A 23,455-nucleotide genomic window follows, 5' to 3' on the forward strand; every position below is an offset into this window, starting at 1 on the left:
GCATTCCTTCATAGCTGGCATTGTACTGTGTTGGTTTCGATTCCTATCCCTCCCACCATTTTGTTGTTGTGCTTTCCCCTGCCCCGCCTCCCCGCTACCGCCTCCCAGCTGACCCGCCCACCCACGAACAGAGAGTCCTCCACCTCCTAGAGAAGACTGTGACCGCCTGGACCTCGTCCCGAACGGTTGCTCCCCCACGCTCCCTGGCTCCTGCCTGCAATCCTCGTGTGTGGTATCGTAGCTCTTAGCGCTCTGTGCTTTGCTCATTGTGGTGGCGCTTTAAAAGTTAATGCTTTTGCCCACAGCTGAGGCACCTTCAATCAGCCTTCGTGTTTATTTCACAGTGCTGTGTGCTTTGTTCATTTGGGTAGCGCTTTAAAAGTTAATGCTTTAGCCCACAGCTGAGGCACCTTCAATCAGCCTTCGTGTTTATTTCACAGTGCTGTGTGCTTTGTTCATTTGGGTAGCGCTTTAAAAGTTAATGCTTTAGCCCACAGCTGAGGCACCTTCAATCAGCCTTCGTGTTTATTTCACAGTGCTGTATGCTTTGTTCATTTGGGTAGCGCTTTAAAAGTTAATGCTTTAGCCCACAGCTGAGGCACCTTCAATCAGCCTTCGTGTTTATTTCACAGTGCTGTGTGCTTTGTTCATTTGGGTAGCGCTTTAAAAGTTAATGCTTTAGCCCACAGCTGAGGCACCTTCAATCAGCCTTCGTGTTTATTTCACAGTGCTGTGTGCTTTGTTCATTTGGGTAGCGCTTTAAAAGTTAATGCTTTAGCCCACAGCTGAGGCACCTTCAATCAGCCTTCGTGTTTATTTCACAGTGCTGTATGCTTTGTTCATTTGGGTAGCGCTTTAAAAGTTAATGCTTTAGCCCACAGCTGAGGCACCTTCAATCAGCCTTCGTGTTTATTTCATAGTGCTGTGTGCTTTGCTCATTTGGGTAGCGCTTTAACGTAGCTGCATTTGGTAGCGCTTTTTACATATTTGTAGCAGTATTCAGTCCTTTGCGCTTTCACTGCTTACAGTGCATTCCTTCATAGCTGGCATTGTACTGTGTTGGTTTCGATTCCTATCCCTCCCACCATTTTGTTGTTGTGCTTTCCCCTGCCCCGCCTCCCCGCTACCGCCTCCCAGCTGACCCGCCCACGCTCCGCCCCCTCCACTATCCTTTAAATGCCAGATGTTCCAACGCGCAACGTCCACGCGCTTCGGCCACGCCAAAGGTGCGCCAAAGGTAAGCCCGTCTACGCCCGTCCGCGCCTGGACCGCGCCCAGCGCCAGAGCCCCTGGTCCTCGTAATGCCCACCCCTCCCGCATTACCTACGATGCCACCACCCTCCTAGCCCTTAACCCTGGCCGCTCCCCCATCTGCGTCCAAGCCGCCCCTGGACACACCCATGGACCCTTTTCCTGCTACTCCTGCAAGTTCGACGGCACCAAGAACAACTCCTCATCTACGAACACACAACAGATTCCCGATCCCAACCACCTACAATGCATCCTGCTCAACACCCGCTCGGTCCACAGACACGCCATTGACCTCTGGAATCTACTCGACACCATCTCTCCGGATGTCGCCTTCCTAACAGAAACATGGATGAATGCCTCTTCAGCCCCAGACATCACCATTGCCATCCCGGAAGGCTATAAGATCATTCGCAAGGACCGTACCGGCCACACAGGAGGAGGCATCGCTATCGTCCATAAGAAATCCATCCGCATCTCAACCAGCTCAGACGTCAATCTCGCCAACTCTGAACACCTTCACTTCCAGATCCACATCGACCCCAAGACCACACTCAGAGGCACCCTCCTTTACAGGCCACCAGGACCCCGCGCACAATTTAGTGAAGACATCACGGACTTCATCACTCCACACGCGCTCCCCTCCGAGGACTACATCCTTTTGGGAGACCTCAACTTTCACCTTGAAAAGAACAACGACCGCAACACCACCACCCTTTTGGACAACCTCGCAAACCTCGGACTTAAACAACTTGTCACTACCCCCACCCACGTCGCAGGTCACACACTCGACCCTATCTTCACCTCCAGCAAACATGTTTCCTTCAGCCACACCACAGCTCTCCTTTGGACTGACCACAGCTGCATTCACTTCACCTACAACAAGCCCACATCCAACAACCAGCCCCAACCCACTCTGCAAAGAAACTGGAACAAAATCACCATCGACCAGATCTCCTCATCGCTTCTTCAAAAGCCCCCCGCCCACTCCTCAAACCCAGACCAAGCAGCCACCAACCTCACCCAATGGTTATCCAACAGCGCCAACATCCTAGCACCACTGAAAAAACGACAAATCAAACTAGGCAGCAAGAAGGCCTCCTGGTTCAACGATGACCTTAAGAAATCCAAGAAACTCTGTCGCTCCCTCGAGAAGGCCTGGAAAAAAGACCCAACCACCAGCACCAAGGACGCCTTCAAAAACGCCACCCGCATACACCACCAACTAATCCGAAATGCCAAGAAAGCAGCCTTCAAGGACCGTCTAGATAACAACGCCCACAACAGCAAGGAATTATTCAACATCGTCAAGGAATTTACCAACCCCTCAGCCAACTCCAACGACATCACCCCCTCTCAAGCCCTCTGCGACTCCCTAGCCTCATTCTTCCACAACAAAATTGCAGACATCCACAACAGCTTCGACAACCAACCCGGAGACCAACCCACCCAATCCCCTGCAGGACCCCCACCCCCCCTGAACATCCTCAATGACTGGAAGCCAATCTCCACTGAGGACACCATCCGTCTGATGAACTCTATCCACTCAGGATCCCCCACAGACCCTTGCCCTCACCACATCTTTAACAAAGCAGACTCCATTATTGCACCGCACCTCCGAGACGTCATCAACTGCTCCCTCAACTCCGCAACCTTCCCGGAAAGCTGGAAACATGCCGAACTCAGCGCCCTCCTGAAGAAACCCACAGCTGACCCCACCGAACTCAAAAACTATCGCCCTATCTCACTCCTTCCATTCCCGGCCAAAGTCATCGAGAAAGCTGTCAACAACCAGCTCGCCGCATTCCTCGAAACCAACAAATCCCTCGACTCCTCACAATCCGGCTTCCGAGCCAAGCACAGCACCGAAACCGCCCTCATCGCAGCAACAGACGACATTCGAACTCTACTGGACAATGGAGACACAGTCGCCCTCATCCTCCTCGACCTCTCCGCAGCCTTCGACACAGTCTGCCATAGCACCCTTCTACAGCGCCTCAAAAACATCGGAATCCAAGGAAAAGCACTGGAATGGATCACCTCGTTCCTCTCCGGAAGAACCCAGAGAGTCCGCCTTCCACCTTTCAAGTCAGAGGCCACTGAAGTCATCTGCGGCGTACCTCAAGGGTCCTCACTCAGTCCCACCCTCTTCAACGTTTACATGAGCCCCCTCGCGGCCATCGCACGCCAACATAACCTCAACATCATCTCCTACGCCGACGACACTCAACTGATCCTATCACTCACCAGAGACCCTAACACGGCCAAAACCAACCTACACGAAGGAATGAAAGAAGTAGCCGAATGGATGAAGCACAGCCGTCTGAAACTGAACTCCGACAAAACAGAAGTCCTCATCTTAGGTACCTCCCCCTCCGCCTGGGACGACTCTTGGTGGCCAGAGGCCCTTGGAAAAGCACCCATCCCGACGGACCACGCACGGAACCTGGGCGTCATCCTGGATTCCTCACTCTCGATGAACAGACAAGTCAACGCCGTTTCTTCATCTTGCTTCAACATTCTTCGCATGCTCAAAAAAACATTTCGCTGGATCCCTACCGAAACTAGAAAAACAGTCACCCACGCTCTGGTCACGAGCCGACTGGACTACAGAAACACCCTCTACGCCGGCACCACCGCAAAACTCCAGAAAAAACTACAACGCATCCAGTACGCCTCAGCCAGGCTCATATTAGACATCCCGCGTAAAGAACACATCTCTGATCACCTGAAAAACCTCCACTGGCTCCCCGTCAATAAGAGGATCACTTTCCGGCTCCTAACCCACGCACACAAAGCACTCTACGAAATCGGTCCCGAATGCCTCAACACACGACTATCCTTCTACACCCCCTCCTGCCAGCTACGATCCTCCAACCAAGCCCTTGCCACTGTACCTCGCATCAACAAAACCACCATGGGAGGTAGATCCTTCTCCTTCCTAGCAGCTAAAACTTGGAACTCACTTCCCACTCACCTTCGCCTTACTCAGAACCACCTAGCATTCAGAAAGCAACTCAAAACGTGGATATTCGACAAGTAACTCCCCACCCTTCTTCAAGCGCCTTGAGACCCTCTGGGTATGTAGCGCGCTATATAAATCTTTTGACTTGACTTGACTTGACTATGTTTCTTGTTGTCTCTTTTCTCATTTTGTATGCTTTACCTGTTGTTATATGTTCAGTATTTACTATTTGCATGTCTACTTGTTCGACGGCCGTTGAAGCGTATTGCTCCTCATCTAAGGTACCTTCTATGGAAGTTTGGCCAGTTTGAGGCGATCTATTGAGTTTTTATACCCAGCTAATGCCCTAGAACTCCCCTTTTTAACCAGTTTGTTTCCACGTCTCTTTAGATTGATCTAGAAATTTACAGTGATCGGTTGACCTGCAATTCCCCTTTGAACGTACGTGCAGAGATGGCCGTGCATCCATTTGGTATATAAGTAAGTGACAGCTCAGTTTTGGGTGTTTTTATTTACAGCAGTTAAATTATTATTGTGTAAGACTACATAGGTGTCTTCTCTGCCTTTAGGAGCTCAGCTGAGCCCCTCCCAAAACTACTAATCATCCCTTAAGGTACACGTCGGATGTGTAATTAGGTAACATTTTTACCCCAATTCATACGCATTCATTATTCCTGTGACCCTAAGCTTACCTTAACGCCAGTTATCTAGTAACTTTTAGGTGCTCCCTATCCCACTAGTCCTGATGAAGACCCCACCCTAAGGCTGAACTTACCCAGCACACCCACTACGGGTCCAAACGTCAACTTCAACCCGAACACAAGCCAGGACAACTGTAATCAATGTGACTGTGTTCATATAGTGCTATGCGTTTTCTGTGGAACAATTGACCTTTCACTAAGGCCGGATCAGCACCACCATATGATGATGTATATATGTCACACTACCCTGTCCTTGTCCACTACACCCACATTTTCACTTTAATCACTACCACATTCCATCCCCTATTCCCCTAAACCTGAGCACCAAATTTTGCAAATGGTTTTGGTTTCAATTGAGATGATAGAGCAACTGCGTTGCCACGATTGCGAATCACTACTTTAATATAAATAAACTGCATACATTTGCAAATGTGATATCTAAAATTAGGTATTGTGAATGAGATGATTTGTTTGATTTCTGCTTCAAGCAATCAGTGCTACTTGACCACTTTTTTTACCGTACCGCATTTGTAACCCAGGTCTAGTAGCCTATTTGGTATCCCCATTGATATATAATATACTTGTTTAACATGTCTGCTTCTTTGTACAGCGCTCTAATACCCGGACAGGTCATATTTGCGCTATATAAAATTTTCCAAATAAAATCATTGAATTTTCACTCAGTCCTTTTCCGGATACCTCCTTGTGTCACCTCCCCTTCCCCTATCTTCTCTCTTTCTCTATCTCTCTCTCTTTCTCACACACCCTTTTCTTACTTGTAAACACATCATTTTATTTTTATTTGGCAATGTCAATATTTCAGCATTTGATTTCAAAGTATTTTATTAATTTTATAAGCAAGTACATTAGGGTTTCTGTTACAAGGTTAACCAAACGTAGTTTGTAGAACAGTGTTTACAGGCACTTTTGAATATATGTTTATCTAATCCCCTCTGACTTGACCTATAGAAAATTAGGCAACGGGTGATAGAAAAAAGCAGAAGAGAAAGGGGTGTATGTAGGATACAAGTAAGGTTCTGTAGTAATGAGACTAATGAGACTTATTGCGTGACAAGGCCGTCACCACGCTGACTTGCTTGTGGCTAGGTTGGTAGTCGAGTCAGTCCATACATCCCCCCGTAGGGCCATGGTAGTAGCGCTCCATCTTCTCGCCCACGCACCCAACGAGGGATGGGGTGTCGCTGAGAGGAAATGGTTTCATGGGTGTTCTTAAGAGTCTAGGTACGTGTCGAGTGACTTTCACATGAGTTCTGTAGTGCAATGTTATCTGCCCACCCTGAGGTGCGTAATCCAGCTAACCCAGCTTCTGTATGATGTCTTACTTGTGTCTTTCCAGTTGTCCAGGACCATTTTTACTGCTGCGGTCAGCTGCAGGTCTAGTAGGTCTTTGTCGTGCTCTGATCTTAGTTCTGTGTTCATGAATGCGGTGGTGAGAGAGGAAAATTCAGGTGTTAGTCTGCAGCCCAGTGCTTTATTTATTAAAACAAATATTTTCTCCCAGAATGTTTTGAGAGTTGGGCAATGGTAGATAAGGTCCCGCTTTTCTTTGCTGCAGTTCCAGCATAGCTCATCTTCTCTGAGGCCGAGTGAGAATAAGCGTGCAGGGGTTCAGAATGCCTTGTGGAGTAGCCAGAATTTAGTTTGTGAGATTACCGGGGGGATTTTGTTGCGTGAGGCAGAGGTCCATAATATAACCAGTTCATGTTCATTACGTGTTCTATTGCTTTGCATCCTCCTCCTCAATGCAGTGTCATAGCTTCCACTCTCCAGCCACAGGAATACCGGCATTACAATTCCAATGTCTAGGGATTTGCCATCTAATGCCATGCTAAACTAGAGGCATCCAAAATGGGTCTCAATGACTTCAGTTCTCAGACTCCAATGTACGCAGAGTCGTACCACAGATACGTACTGCATGAATACTGTACATGCATGCATTCGACATACACACTGGATGTCAGTGCAAGTTCTGGTGTACTATATCATTACCAAACACATAATACTGCCACAGCAAATTATGTACTAAACTTAGGCCAGGGACAGTAGCCCTCTGTTCAATATGAGGACACCCTTGGTGCACTTCTAGGTCACAGGACATGTCCTTGACCACATAAAGTCAACAAAAGACCTAGACTCCTGCACACATACTAAATTAGCATGACACCTGGGCCAAACTAAAAGTCAGGATACCGGATACATATGTTGTTGGGCACAAAGGTAACAGGTACATGCCAGCATAGGGACATGCCCATCCCAAAAGTATGCTCATAACATGAAGATAGGGTCCGTTTCAGAGGTCGTTTTTAATTCATGTCATGCCTTAGTACAGGCTGGACTTTTCCCATTTAAAGCCCTAGATCTACCCAGGATTTTGATCCACCTAACTTTGTACATGTCTTTACATTATATTTCTACCCTATGGCACCCAGTCTGTCATAAATCCTCTACAGGGTATCCAAGCCTGCATTCATTGCACCTCTTTAGAGTGTATTGTATTGTCCCTCCTTGTGTCCGAACACTGGCAGATGAGATCTAAGTTTTGAACATTTTAAGATGCCCCTCAAATGCAACTTGCTGCTTCTACTGTGGTAAATAATAGGGACAAGCTATTTTTTCCCTTGTGTTTTGCACATTTGAGCTTCTCCAGTCTTTAAAGAAGGCCCCAAGTAGCTCTTCATCTTGACACCCCTCTATGATTGATATTGCATTTATAGAGTGCACCCTGCTATTTTTTGCAGTGTCAATGCAAGGTGCACCCATTTTGTCACCCACCATCCACCTACTTGAAAGCTCGAATCCTCTCAAGCCAGTCTTCAGTGATCTGGAAGGACTTTAGACTGGATTTTAGACTTCGCCACCATATGTCAGGTGCCAGGGTGTATCTGCAATTTGAAGTATCTAAGAGTCTTGTCCTCTGTCTACACCTATAATGGAGTGAAGAAAGGGATTAGGTAGAAATGTTGTTCAAAGACATAGTGGCTTTTTGTTTTATGCATTGTACTGAGTTATTTCTTGTTGTTTCTTTATCCACATCCTCTCATGCCTGCCCTCATTGTCTGCCGCCTTGATCTGCAGGTACAATGGAAGAACGAAAGCCTGGCTGGCTAGAGCCCTTTGATAAGCCATCACGCCTTCTGCTAAATGCACTGATGTCTGGCCCATCTGGGTCACTGACAGCCTCTCGGACGTTCCAGCGCATCCAGTCCTCCTGGCAGGGGACTGGTCAGGAACCTTTTGATTGGATGAGCTTGACGAGAACCCTATGCAGACAGGAGCCCTTCCTAGAGGGACCAGAGAAGAGACTCACAATGTAAGGGAGACATTTGATTCGTTGGGAATTATTTTATTATATTGGACGGATGAATGAGTGGTTTGAAAGAGCTGGCCCAGGTATATAGAACCTTTCAACTTTTCACCTGAATGTTTGGATGACATTATAGCAAGCTGAAAGGGTTACCTGAGGAATCTTGGCCTTTTCCTACAGTCCTGTGTCATTCAAGGGTTTGCAATGTTACAATGAGACTGTCACCTCCAAGACCAGTTGGATTAATGGGTTCCAGTCGAATTCAGAGCCTTTAGTAGGTGGATATGGATTTTCTCACTTGTTGTACTGGTGGCTCAACTAGTTGGATCAGTAATGCTAAGTCATTCCCCTACATAGCAGAAGCAGAGGCTCACAACATAATTTAGCTTGAAGACTTATTGACTCTAACGATAGACATGCAGCCAGTAATTTGCAGGCTTGGCCATTTTTGGACTTGTAAAATTCAGAAAGAGCCGTAAAAACAAAACATTGAAGCGGGAAGTCAAAGACCAAAAGTAGTTCAGTATGCTTGCAGCATCACCATCCCCCCCCCCAGGAAGTATCAGAAGTATTCTTCAGTATTTTTGGTTTGTTTTCAGTTGAACATCTCCCCCAGTCAGTCTCTCTGCAAGCCCAGATTGAGACGCTCTCAATCCTGTTATGCTGTTCTTCTTGCTGTTTTCCTGTGAAATGTGAAAAAACTAAAGGCAGGAGCTCACTTTCCCTAGATACTTACTTTCATTCTTTTTGTCATTGAAATCAAACTGGAATGACGTATTACAATGCACCTGCTAGTCCTTATACAGTGGGGAACAGGCCAGAGTCAGATTCACTGGCCATTACAGGGTTGGATTATCTAAGCATGATAGCTGATAGAAACAGTGTTGGGCCACTGGTTTTATTTGCTGCATCCGGTGCTTCCAGTACTGTATCATCTAATACTTCCAGATGCCTGAGTATCAGATGGAGTGCTTCATAATGAATCTGATCATTCCTGGCATACAGAGCTCAGGTTGTCTCTGCCCCCTTTTCGTCGAGGCCAAATGAGTTAAGCTGTTGGTCTGTACCCTCTGTAACTCTGATTACATTTCTGTTTGGACACACTAGTGCTCTAGCAGCAGCAGGGTGGCATGTCGTGCATTAATGGAGGGAGGGCTCTGGATCGTCCCTTAGGGTGCCTCTGTTGTGCCTTCACCAGAAGGGTGCTACTTGCATCGCTTTAAGCTGTAGCGCCCAGTAGTGTAACCTAATGAATTGAAGTAGACAGGGTGCGAGTCAAAAAGAATACAAAGCACCCGATGTGTTATACTCCTGATTTTTCTCCCTGATGTGAAGCGGTCTTTACTGTGTTATTTCTCCTTTTCTGCTTCCCAGCCAGGGAATGGGTCAGTACCTGAAACTGACCACAGTGTTTGAGCATGTCAGGGTTCTGTTGGGCCATGGCGGTCATTGGCCTCTCGAGCCAACCTGGGTAGAAAAGTAGATTTGTTCCACTTAGAGTATCAGCTCATCTTGGCTCTCCTCCGGTTCAAATGGACACTGCCATCACCTTTTCACGTTTGTATTTTGCTAAGAGCTTCTACATTGCAACATACAAATACAAAAAATGCATAGTGCAGATGCAAGTCTGCTTACACATTTTGTTTTTAAAAACAAATGTTTTTATTGTTATCAATGCAAGCAACACAGTCGCGGGCACAATACAGTAAGAATATTGGTGTCCATATACGGTGTACATTAATCATGGTTAAACTGCAAGTATAAAACCATAGAACTTCAAACCAATGTACATAGTGCATTACAATACTGAGTCCTTCCCTGTTATAGGAGAACCTCCCTCCAATCCCATGCCTCTGCCCATGTTATCCCACAATCTGTATTATCACACTCACGCAGTGTTCATTCAGTTCTCTCCTATAATCAAACGCTCAAAGAATATGCACCGCTTATGGATCGAGTGGTTCTTAACATGCTCCACATCCAATTCGTTTACAGGGTGCGGGGACCGGTCCAGGACGTCCGAATCAGGTTCTTTAAGAAAATCTACTAAATGATCCCAGGCTCTGCCCTGTTGATCAATACGGACCCTCTCCTCTCCAAGTAATACGACACCTTCCAATCCTTCCCGTTTAACGATTCGTCCCTCCATTTGGACAGTCCAGGGCCTCGGGCGGCCTTAGGCATGGTTATTTCCCGCTTTGCGAAGATCCATGCCAGGTCCACAAAAGTATAAGTTTAAAATGTATTTCGGCGCAGGAACCTCCCCAACCCCCCCCCCCCCCCGTCTCCCTCCCCCCAAGCAAACAGACTATAGGATTACAGGGGATCGCCCTCTGGGTAACTTGGTTAATGCAGCGTATCACCACCTCCCACCAGGGGTGAGGTAGGGTCTGCCCAAGAAATAGAAATTGATTAATTTGAATCTGGCATTTCTAGATACTGCGTAGATGCTGCCTGGCAAGGATTAAAGCCCATCCGTGATTGGGAGTGTTAAATCCCCTTCCCATTTCTCTTGCAGCGCTGCTAAAGGTGTAATGATCTAAGCGAAGCCCTTAAAGCCTGATATAGGCACGTAACTGCCTTGGTGCGACCAGGCGTAGTGCAGAGTACCTGGCAGCATTTATGAGTAGGGGGTTCAGCAGCCCCTGTCCCCCAATGATCTCGTAGGGTCGCTACTACTGCCCGCTGTAATAAGTATCATCCCCCCAGTAGTTCGAAAGTCGCTGATAGGTCTTCAAAGAGGAGAAGTACTCTGTCTCTGTAGAGATCCCCCGTGTGGGTCTCTCCATATGGGGTCCATTCTGTGAGGCTCCTCAAGGGCCCCATCCCGGGCCACCAACTCCAGCCATTGCAATGGCAGGTCTGGCGAGTATGGTGCACGAATGCGCATTCGCTGTAGGCAGCGCTGCCTGTAGTGCTGAACGACCAATAACTCTTCGGAGCCTCCCAGAGATGCTGTCTAGGATTTAGGAAGATCCGAAATAGGGATTGAGAGCTTGGTGTTAAGCAGAGGGCTTCTTCCCTAGGGCTCATTCGAGCATGGATCCACTGATTTAACCACTGTATCAACGCCGCTAAGTAGTAGGCCTCCAGGTCTGGCACCGCCAGTCCCCCCTCTGTCACTGGGTGCTATAGTTTTGACATTGCCACTCTACACCTGCCTGTCCCCCATACCAGAAATCATCAGTGATTCAAGATCCCAAAAGATTCAACGGGAAACATCGAGATGAAGTACACTAGCCGGCGGAGTGCCTCCATCTCGGCCACAGCCACTCTACCCGCCATGGACAGCAGCAAGGTTTTCCACAAATCCACCCAAGTGACAAGAGCCCTGAAGGCAGCGCCAATACTACGGTTTAAGAGGTTTCGGGATTATGGTAAATCTTGACACCCAGATATTTCAGGCATGTCCCTTCCCATGTAAGTTCACACAGATCCTGGAGCTGAGGCACGTTGCTACAGAGCGGAAACCGATGGGATTTCTGCCAGTTAATGCACAAGCCAAACACCCTCCCGAAGTGCTCCAGTAGAACTATCGCTCCTGGTAAATCCGCTCCCACATCCCTTAGGAACAGGAGCTTATTGCTTGCATATAAGGCAGTATATACCCAGTAGTACCAGTCCTCGAGAGGACGCTTTAGTGTGTGCACTCAATAATCAGGGTTTCTAAAGTGCGGCTACTGACCTGTCTGCGCTAAGGTGTTCAGTCGAAGAGCCAGGTCCTGAGGTCCTTCCTGAATTGGGTCAGCGACGGGGATTGTCTGAGGTCAGTTGGCAGCGTGTTCCAGGTCTTTTTGGCGAGGTTCGGAGTAGGAACTTCCTCCGGTTCTTGTCTTGTGGATCCGGGGGGCAGCAGCCAGGCCCCTCTGGGCGGAGCGAGGTGTCTGGTGGGGATGTCAATCAATCAAGGAATTTGTAAAGCGCACTACATACCCGTTAGGGTCTCAAGGTGCTGAGGGGGGGACGCTACTGATCGAAGAGCCGGGTCTTGAGAAGTCTTCTGAAGGCCAGCAGGTCTTGGGTCTGTCGAAGGTTGGTGGGGAGGGTGTTCCAGGTCTTGGTGGCGAGGTGGGAGAAGGATCTGCCGCCGGCGGTCGTTTTCCGGATGCGTGGGACCGTGGCGAGGGCGAGGCTGGCTGAGCGGAGGCTGCGGGTGGGGGTGTAGAAGCTGAGTCGTCCGTTGAGGTGTTCTGGTCCGGCGTTTTGTAGGGCTTTGTGTGCGTGGATAAGGAGTTTGAAGGTTATCATCTTGTTGATGGGAAGCCAGTGTAGGTCTCTCAGGTGGGGGGTGATGTGGCTGCGTTGGGGATGTCGAGGACCAGTCATGCCGAGGCGTTCTGGATGCGTTGCAGCAGTCTCAGGAGCTTGGTTGTTGTTCCTGCGTAGAGGGCGTTTCCGTAGTCCAGCTAGCTCGTGACGAGAGCCTGGGTGACGGTTTTTCTCGTTTCGGAGGGGATCCACTTGAAGATCCTGCAGATCATTTGGAGGGTGTTGAAGCAGGATGTGGAGACGGCGTTGACCTGCTTGGCCATGGAGAGGGTGGAGTCGAGGATGACCCCCAGGTTGCTTGCATGGTTGGTGGGTGCTGGGGCTGTTCCCAGGGAGGTGGGCCACCAGGAGTCGTCCCAGGCTGAGGGGGTGGAGCCGAGGATGAGTGTAGGGAGGTGGATATCTGACTATGGTTACCCCCAAACTTTTTGCCTGGTGTTTAGCTGGTTTTTGACTTAGTTGGCCTGGGATCCTGCTATTCAGGGCCCCAGGCTGATTGCTCTCTCCTTAAAATGGACTCCATGTACCTTAGGTGCATAACACAATTGGAATTGGTTCACCTTAGTGGCCCCTGTAACAGTGTACCATAGGTACCCAGGGCATAGGTGCATCCAAGGCCTACCAGGGGCTGCAGCATGTATTGTGCCACCCCTGGCCTGGCCTCCATATTTGACACAACTGGCTGATCACTCAGCTGGGGTAAGTTGGTGTAATCACCTCTTGCTTAGATATAGTCTCCCTATATCTAACCCTAAACTGGACACCTATGTTCCTGTCAGCCACTCCTATGGAAGGCCTCATCAATCCTGGAGGCAGAGTGCTTGGAAATATGTGAGATGGTGCTCTAGCATGAGCCGAGCCTGTCTGCAGCTGTCGGGAACCACTCCCTAAGCTGTTCCGGGATATTGCCATACCATATACTCTTAAGTGCATTATAATCCTCGCGGTTAAATGCTATCTTTGGTTTGGCTTTATCAAAACATGTCGAGTAAGGTGTCATACGAATTGGAATACTATCCCCTCGACAGTTCTGTCGACGGGGATAGCATTCCACCCTTCTAGAGGGACACGACATGTGTGTAGCCTTAACCCCGGTTAAAGTTAACCAGAGCCTCAGATCCACAAAATGGATGCTTCTGCCACAGACACATGTCTGACCTCCTGCTGCTGACCGAAACTCAGCAGAGGAGGCCTGGACAAAGGATTTCCTGTCACAGGGAGGTGTCACACCACCCCAGACAGGAGATAGTGGATTGTAGCAGGGAGGTTTGAAAGAAACCAGACAGTGCCTGGGGAGCACAAGGCTTCCCCTTGCATAATCCGGTCAAACCGGTTCTGGGGCAGCCCAGCCCCAGCTCCAGTGAGACCTGGACAAAGGAAAGGGGGTGTAACCACCCCCCTTCCTGGTCCCACCCATAGGGGAGGGACCTAGCAGGAGATCCACCCCTCAGATTGGAATAAGAGTGGGAGCAGTGCCATTGCACAGCAGATCATCCTGAAATTAACTTTAAACAAAGAAGAAGACTGGACTGCGACATTCTGCTGCTCAGAAGACTGAAGAGAATCTCCCTTGTGGCCTAGGTGTGGCCACCCTGTGAACACAGGTACCAACCAGCAACTCGACGTCTGCTTTGCCGCCGCCTCCCGCCTGAGCCCGAGCCCAGAGCCCGACAAGAACCAGACTCCCAGACCTCTCAGAGCCCGATCCACAGTCCTGCAAAGAAGGGACCCGTGGAGGCACCGAGTGACGTGGGACCGGACCTCTTGGAAGACACCCGAAAAGCTGACTGCGCAGCTTCTGAGGCATCCTCGACGTTGTGCTTTGGGGACTGAGAACCCCCACCACCGAGCAGTCCTTGCACCGAAGATCAGCCCCCCAGCATCTCCACGATCTGCGTGGGGCCCTTTTGCATTGTGCCACTCGACGCGCCATCCCGGCCACTAGCCACGTGGTCAGCGGCCATCTTGGCGACGAAACCGACGATTTACACAGCAGGTCTGGTTGCTCCAGACCTACCCAAGCTCCTGTAAAAAGGAGCACCCGCTCTGACCTTGCTGGTCCGAGTGTTAAGCATCTTTCAACTTCTGCGTGGCTTGCATTTGCCAAGGCCTGTTTGCTCCGATCAAGTTGCCGACACCGCCAACAGCGAGAAGCCTGCGTGGGACAGCTCGTGACCGACTCCTGGACGTCCTCGACCCCCGGTGTCCACGTGGCTGCAGAGAGAAGCTACCCGACAACGCCTGTTTGCACCCGACATCGCCTGGTTCCAATCTGGTTCCACGGTAGTCACTGGCTAGTGACTTTGAACACTGTCCCCTCTGCTTTCAGGTCTTCACATCTTCAGATCCACCCTTGGATCCACCGGAACTCTTCACCTCGAGCCGCCTGCAGCATCTTCAGCTCCAAGCACCATCGACCAGCGTGACGAAACCCGACACTACTTCGACCCTGTGCACCCGCTTCCTGTGGGTGAGGTAACTCAGCTCCGCCGGTGTTCCTACACTGGTACACATCTCAAGGGCCTGTGTCTTAAGTTTCAGCTCAGTAGGTCACTCGGAAGGTTCCTAACTTTCTAACTTTGTACTTTTTACGCACCATAGACTTTGCATTGGAAAGTGCGTGCACTTTGAACACTGCACCCGAGTCCCGCGGGCCTTTCCCGACTTAGTCACTGCTAGTCTCGAATAGCTCCAGCGATTCCCAAGGCCCTAGGCCTGTTCCCTTTCCTATTGGTATCTCTTATACCACTTTCTTAGTATATGGTTTAGGTGGCCCGTAGGGCTCATCCATATTGTGCAACTTTTGTGTATTTTAAACTGTCTTGTGATTTAACGCTTGTGCTTCTGTGCTCATAAAGAGTCCAGGGGATTTTATAGTTAATAAATCAATATATATTTTCAATATATATCTGTGTGGTGTCCCTTTCATTTGGTATTCAAGGGGGTTGTGTATGGTAATACAGCTGGCTTCACATGCCTTTCAGAGTTTAGCCTAAGACTGCTTTGTCCACGTTACCACTAGGATAACTGGTCTACAAGGTTGAATTACAACCAATCATCATAAGGGTTGCTTGGCATGGTACAAAGTGATCACTAAGAATTAGTGAGCATTATATACCAGGCCAACTTCTCACAATGAGGACCTCCGTCTTGTCAGAATTCAGCTTCAGCCTGCTGTCCTTCATCCATTTGGCGACGGCCTTCATTCTCCTGTGGAGGTTGGCTTTGGCGGTGAGAGGGTCTTCGGTGAGGGAGATGATCAGCTGGGTGTCGTCGGCGTAGGAGATGATGTTGAGGCTGTGCTGGCGGGCGACGTGGGCGAGTGGAGCCATGTAGATATTGAACAGCGTTGGGCTGAGAGAGGATCCTTGTGGTACGCCGCAGATGATCTTGGTGGTCTTGGAGCGGAAGGGTGGGAGGCGGACGCTCTGGGTTCTGCCAGAGAGGAAGGATGTGGTCCAGGCCAGGGCCTCCTCTAGGGTTCCGGCGTCGTGGAGGCGCGTTGTTAGGGTGCAGTGGCAGACCGTGTTGAAGGTGGCTGAAAGGTCCAGAAGGATGAGGGCGACTGTTTCTCCTTTGTCCATCAGAGTCCTGATGTCGTCGGTGGCGGCAATGAGGGCGGTTTCGGTGCTGTGGTTGCTGCGGAAGCCAGACTGGCATGGGTCTAGGATGTTGTTGTCTTCGAGGTATCGGGTCAGTTGTCTGTTGGCAATGTTCTCTGTGACTTTCGCTGGGAACGGGAGCAGGGAGATGGGCCGGAAATTCTTGAGGTCCTTGGGGTCCGCCTTGGGTTTCTTCAGTAAGGCGTTGATCTCGGTGTGCTTCCAGCTTTCCGGGAAGGTTGCTGTGCTGAAGGAGATGTTGATCGTTTTCCGGAGATGGGGTGCGATGGCTGTGCTGGCTTTGTTGAAAATGTGGTGTGGGCATGGGTCAGACGGGGATCCGGAGTGGATGGAGTTCATGGTCTTGATGGTGTCTTCGTCGCTGACGTTGGACCAGGTGATCAGGCGGCTGATGCGCATGGTGGTCGCAGGGGTGGTGGGCTCGGCGGTGGATGTGGGGGTTGTGGCGTTGAAGCTGTTGTGGATGTCGGCGATCTTGCGGTGGAAGAAGTTGGCCAGTGAGTCTCACAGGTCTTGAGAGGGGGGAATGTTGTTAGTCTTGGAGCTGGGGTTGGAGAGTTCTTTCATAATGTTGAAGAGCTCTTTGCTGTTGTGTGCGTTGTTGTCTAGGCGGTCCTTGAAAGCGGTCCTCTTGGCGGTCCTGATGAGTTGGTGGTGTCTGCGGGTGGCGTTCTTGTGGGCCGTGTAGCTGTTTGGTGTTAGTTCCCGGAGCCAGTTCTTTTCTAGTTTTCGACAGGTGCGCTTGGAGGTCTTCGGTGAACCATGTACCTTTCTTGCTGGAGTGGTTGGCGGCGGGGGTCCTGAGTGGAGCGAGGGTGTGGGCGCAGTCGTTGATCCACTGTTTGAGTTTGAGGGCGGCAGTGTCGGGGTCGGTGGGGTCCGGGGCTGGTCTCAGGGCAAGGATGGTGGTCAGTTGGTCTTCGGTGACCTTGCCCCAGCAGTATGTATGTATGTATTGCACACTTGTATAGCGCTACTATCACCCAGAGGGTATCCTAGCGCTTTGACTCTATCAGTGGCGCGGCATCTGTTTGGTGCGGTGGTGCGTGGTGGGTTTCCTGTAAGTGAAGTGGACGCATCTGTGGTCGGTCCATTGGGGTTCGGTGGTGTGGTTGAAGGAGACGTGGGGACTTGCAGAGAAGATGGGGTCAAGCGTGTGTCCAGCGGCGCGGGTGGGTGTTGTTACGAGCTGTCTGAGTCCGAGGTTTGCGAGGTTGTCGATTAGAGCTGTGGTGTTGGCATCGTTTTTGTCCTCGAGGTGGAAGTTCAGGTCCCCGAGGAGGATGTAGTCCGTCGAGGCGAGGATGCTGATGAGGTCGGCGATGGAGCCGCTGAACTATGGTCGGGGTCCGGGTGGTCTATAGACGAGGGTTCCTCTGAGGGTGGTGTTGGGTCAGTGTGTATCTGGAAGTGCAGGTGCTCGGCGGTGTTGAGGGTGTCGTCAGTGTTGGTCGAGACTCTGATGGTGTTATTTTGGACGATGGCGATTCCCCCTCCCACTCTGTTGGTGCGGTCTCTCCGGGAGATCTTGTAGCCTTCTGGGATGGCGATGGCGATGTCTGGTGCTGAGGTGGTGTTCAGCCAGGTCTCCGCCAGGAAGGCGACGTCGGGGGCGGTTGAGTCGAGGAGGTCCCAGAGTTCGATGACGTGTTTGCGAGCGGAGCGGGTGTTGAGGAGGATGCATTGGAGGTGGTTGGGATCTTTGCTTGACGGTTTGGCGGGTTGGATGCTGGTGAAGCTGCAGTTCCGGTAGGTGAAGGGCCCATGGGTGCGCTTCAGTGTGGCTCGGTAGCAGGCGTGTTCTCGTCCGGGGTTGAGTGCGTGGAGGGTGCTGGTGCCGTAGTGCAGTCGGGTGCAGGGGTGTCTCCGGGGTCCAGGGGTTCTGGCGCTGGGCGCGGTCCAGGCGCGGACGGGCGCAGACGGACTTGCCTTTGGCGCGCCAGCGGCGCGCCCGCGGCGCTCGGCCGCCATAATAAGGGGAGGTGGGAGGGAGAAGTGGGTGGGAGCGGGCCAATGGGAGCGGGGGGCGGGGACTCAGCGGCGGGAGCGGGACCGGCGAGGGGGAACAAGCAAGGGCAAAGGCAACAAAGCAGGCAACAAATCAGACACTAAGCAACAGGCACAATTGAAATACGGGCAACAAATCAGGGCATTAAGCAACAGGCACAAGGGAAATACAGCACAGAGTAACAGAGAAGAAAAACAGTAGCGCGGGCAGACACAAACCTATGGGCCAACCACTGGCCACCAGGGATGAGGCGCAAGTGGCAGCCTGCGGGTGGAGGCGGGCCTCGAACACCCTTAGCAGAGCAGCTGGGCACAGTAGCACGGGCGCAGTCGGGTGGAGCTGCGCGGCGTGGGGGGCGACCTGCCTGACAATAGGGTCAAGGGTCACTCTCACTGCAGCGCAGCGGCCGCCATAATAAGGGGAGGTGGGAGGGAAAAGCAGCTGGGTGGGGGTAGTGGGCCAATGGGAGCGGGGGCGGGGGCGGGGCCGCCGGGGAAGCAGCGGCGGGAACAGGACCGGCGAGGGGGGAACAAGCACGGGCAAAGGCAACAAAGAGGGCACCAAATCAGGCACTAAGCAACAGGCATAATTGAAATACGAGCAACAAATCAGGGCATTAAGCAACAGGCACAAGGGAAATACAGCACAGAGTAACAGAGAAGAAAAACAGCCTTCGGGCGGAGGCGGGCCTCGAACACCCTCAGCAGAGCAGCTGGGCACAGGAGCACGGGCGCAGTCGGGTGGAGCGGTGCGGCATGGGGGCAACCTGCCTGAAAACAGGGTCAAGGGTCGCTGGCTAATGGCTCCACTGCAATAGCAAACAGCAATGGAAAAAGAGGGCACCACTGTTAAGTCCTCCACCCACTACATATGAGTCTGAAATCAATTTACCGGTACGTACTCGTGTCCTGAGTAGAGAAACCTGGTCCTCTGAAAAAACTGAGGTCCAATCTCCATCTTAGTTATCACCTGATAAAGGAAATCCCACCGCAAACCTTCGAAGGTTTTCTCAATGTCTTTCTCGATGTCTATCGCCACAACCGTCGCCCTGTGCTTATCTAAGATAAGAAGTTTTGTGAAAACTACAGGAGTATGGACCCTTCAACCACGTTGGGATTGGGGTAGGAAATTAGAATAAACAGATAATATCCCAACAGGTATAATTCTTTAGATAGGATATGCAAAAACATTATTAGCAAAAGAATGAAGAGACTCAATACATCTATTTGACTGTGCCATTGGCCTCATATTTATACAGGTAAATTAGGAAAGAAAAGAACACAGTATCAACACTGTAGGTAACAATACTACAACCCTAGTTGTACTTGGTGCAATAAAGGTGCATGTGGTGTGCACAGTGGCGACGCAAGTGACAAGGTGATCAGTGTGAACGGCGCATCAGTGATCGGTGTTCAATATATACAGTGATAGGATAAAACAGTGTGGCTTTATAATGATTTTAGACTCAGGTTTTAAATGTAGATAGACTTATTATGGAAATGGACACATTGTAGTCTGCTCCGGGGACCTTGCCTCGCGCCATGGGCGTGATTGCCGCCATACTTCTTGAAGTGTGATGTCACCACTGAGGTCTTCCGCCTCATCCCGTGCGAGTGTCAGCAGGGCCACTGAGTTCAAGAACTTGGCAAGGATCTGAGGGGGCAGAACAAGTAGAGGGTAAACAAGAACGTACAGTACTCCTCAAATCTACCATTAATACCGGCCTGGCTATAGAGGCGCTCACCAGCTTCTGATTCCACCTCCAGTATTATAGAGCCCCTGGACTTTGGGTTGGTGAGCCACAATAGCAGCGTTCCTGCTTTATCTCACTCAGTGTGGGAACCGACCATGCATTCTCAGTAATCGAAGCAGTGGAGCTTCTCAAGTCAAACTCCAAGCAGTATGTTGATAGCTGCTAACCCTATCAGACGCTATGCCTCATGGGGAGTGGAATGGCCATCACAACCTTCGGTATGCTCAAGGAGGATTAAAAAGGAGAAGATAATCAAGGTGACTCCATTAGAAGACTGTCTTATCTTCCTTCCCTATATTTTACGCCCAGGCTTCAAACCTGCTGTGTCGCAGAACTGCATAGCTCTACTCAGGACAGCTGGCGGCAGAGGTCAATTGCCTGGCTCAAATTCTCACTTCCTTGCAATCCAAAAAAACAGTTTTTGACATGTTGCCTGAGATCCTTCTGCAAAGACCTAGTATTTAAACAAAAATGATTACCAGGTGAATCAATGACCAAGTTCACAATGTTGACATTGCAGGAACCTTTATTAGATGTCTCTGATTGAGGATTAAAGTTACTGGGATATATGACCTCATACCATGACTGGGTCCTCTGTCATTAATCCATATAAGGTTACTCCATGAGCGCCTTTCCAGCCAATGGCCCCTAATTCTGGAGGACTGGGAATATCTATAATTTGTTTTGCAGGTCGCATAGTTACTGCAAAATGTACTTGTGCGCACATGGGGTAAAATAGAGATTCTGATCATTAATAATTGCAGTGATCTATGGTTTGATACATATTGGCCCTCCGAGAATGGCTCATTACCAATTTTCTTTTACAGAAGTTTAGAAGTGAAGACTGACTGCCAGATGAGTCTAGCGGCTCACATGTATTCAGATGTATTGAGTAGTGCCTTCTTGCACTCTACCTCAGAATACTACTGAAGATTCTTCCTGTGTTGTGAGCAGAGTGCATATATATTTCAGTTAGTGCCCAAATAGGGTCCCTCTTAGATTATGCGATTCCCTTTTTGGGCGGAGTTACTGCATTGTTTACAAATTAAGCTGCAAGTCATCCAAAACAATGTGCCCCGTTTTCTTACCGGACTTTCTCTTTTGCTCATTCCAGTCCACTACTTCTGAAACTTCACTGGCTCATAATAAAGCAAAAAGTTCAGTTTAAACTTTTCTGCATAATCTACAAGACCTTGCTGAGTGAAACACCAGCATTCACTAACAGGTGCCTATTGAAATAAATTCAGCTATATACACTACAAATGTAATAGAAGCATTAATCTAAATTGTAGATGAAGCGAAAAAATTTGGGGTTATCTCTGGATACAAATTAAACTTTAACAAAACTCAAACTTTGATGAACCATCAAATTAATCAACCAGTTACTGGGCTATGCAACTCAGCTGTGTACTTAGGGGTGAATATCTCTCCTAAAATTAGTGAAATAAACAAATTAAATTACGACCCTCTACTCAAATACACTTCAACGGTTCTTAAAAAATGGCACAAAATTCCACTGAATATCTTGGGCCGAATTTATTTGATTAAAATGAATATTTTGCCCAAATTTTTATATATTTTCCGTTCTATTCCCCTTCGAGTTAATAATATATTTTTTAGGAAACTGGAAGGAATCTGCAGCAGTTTTGTTTGGAGCTACAAAAAACCTAGGAGATCAATGACGATACTAAAATTGCCCCTAGAGAAAGGCGGATTGGAATTTCCGGACTTTAAGTCTTACTTTTATGCATCCTTTTTAGGACGGCTTAGGAGCTTACTAAATAAAAACAAAACTCATTTCTTTTTTTATCAATTTATGTTAGGCACAAATTCATCTCAATTTCTAGCAAGAGTACAAGATCCAAATTTTTTCAAACAAGTCCAATTTAAGACCGCAAGGGATTCGGTAGTGATTTTTAACCAGATCATGAAATTTTGTGATACCTCTTTTTTCCTTACAGATCTACCATTATGGGACAATCCAGGATTACCAGGTATTTTTAATGACAAAGCGGGGAGAGATTTGGCCATTTATGGGATTAAGATACTGGGAGACCTTTATGGTTCCGATGGTTTTCTTCAGTTCTCGACTTTACAACTGCTTTACATGTTGTCTGGGGAAATGCTACTTAAATATATGCAAGTTAGGAACTACTTAATTCGAAAAATGAAGCTGAATAAAATTACAAGCTCGGATATGTGGGGTTTCTTGTATAGCACAAAAAAGAAATCCCTAATCAGCTCTGGATACAAACTCTTAAGCCAACATAATGTGGATGATTGCCCGAGATTGTCACAAAAATGGACTATAGAATTGGGAATTAATGTGACACCACAGAATATATCTAGTGCTCTTGTTAATATTAACAAAATAGTCCATTCTTCGAGCTTAAAGCTTCAACTAAATAGGACGGTCAGCCAACTTTACCATACTCCGCTGAAAATCTCTAAATGGTCACAAAATAACGATCGTACCAAATGCCCTAAATGCGATTTGGTGGCAGCAGATCTAATTCATATGATCTACTCGTGCCCTATGTTGGCTCCGTTTTGGCAAGAAGTAGAAAACACCCTATTTCAAAAGCAACTGATCTGCTTTCCACTTACTGCACCTATGGTCTTACTTTCTCTAAATACGAGAAGTAATAACAATACTGGCTGGCTAAATATAGCGCTATCTTTTGCTAGACTGGTGGTAGCTAGAGCATGGATCTCACCGAACCCACCTTATAGGACAGAATGGTTAACCTTAATTCACGAAATATACTCTATGGAAAAGGCTCTTGCTAAGAATAGAAGCCGAAAGGCAGTGGAAAAAATGGAAAGGATATGGGCTAATTTTGTATATATCCTATATGATACAAGATGAATGGTTTGGGACTCTGAACTTTGAAGATTGAATGCTTTTTGTCTAATTTGATTTCTTATATCCAGTCTTTTTGTCAGGCTGATGCGGTATTATGTGTAAGAATATTGTGTTACTTTGTATATTTGATCTTTCCCTGAAATCGCTCTTAAATTTGTTTTTGATATAATGTTTTCTCTTTGACATGCTTGCCGAAATAAAAGATTTAAAAAAAAAAATGAAATAAATTCAGCATAAAACAAAAATGAGGAGGCAAAAGTTTCTCCCTTTTCTATTTCTAGATTATGAAATTCTTTGCCGTCTTCATTAGGTCTAGGAAACGCCACTCTTAACTTTCACCATCTTCTCAAAACATTGCTCTTTTGTCAGATTTATCCTTCGTAACACACTGTCACAAAGTAAGCTCCAGCATTTTGCAAACTGAGATATACACTGTGCGAGGCTGTCCTGGTATACGATGTCCACTAATGTAAGTGGGCACCTTGCACCAGTCCAGACAACCCTAATACACAGTGGCCCTGGGGGGGACCAAACTATATACTAAAAAAGTGGTATAAGAACTTCGACTTGAGTCAAGACAGTATTGAGAGGATGTAGATGTGCTTGGACCCCAAGGAACCACCCGAGGTAAGTAGATAGGGACCACACAGAGAGCGTGTGCAGTGTGGGAACAGATCCACGTGCTCCGTACAACTCT

At 48.7% G+C, this 23,455-nt stretch overlaps 1 protein-coding gene across 2 annotated transcripts in view; it reads left to right on the top strand.

Annotated features, from left to right (window-relative positions):
• Positions 1–23,455, top strand: part of FANCE (FA complementation group E) — a 300,305-nt gene that overhangs the window by 12,117 nt on the left and 264,733 nt on the right. For both annotated transcript variants that reach the window (XM_086923242.1, XM_086923243.1), the window contains exons 2-3: positions 4,604–4,693; positions 8,011–8,245. In XM_086923242.1, the coding sequence (XP_086779368.1) occupies positions 8,016–8,245 (230 nt within the window). In that variant the 5' untranslated portion in view covers positions 4,604–4,693; positions 8,011–8,015. The remainder of the gene's footprint in view (positions 1–4,603; positions 4,694–8,010; positions 8,246–23,455) is intronic.

This window comes from Lissotriton vulgaris, chromosome 5, assembly GCF_964263255.1.
Source record: "Lissotriton vulgaris chromosome 5, aLisVul1.2, whole genome shotgun sequence".
Lineage (NCBI taxonomy): Eukaryota > Metazoa > Chordata > Amphibia > Caudata > Salamandridae > Lissotriton > Lissotriton vulgaris.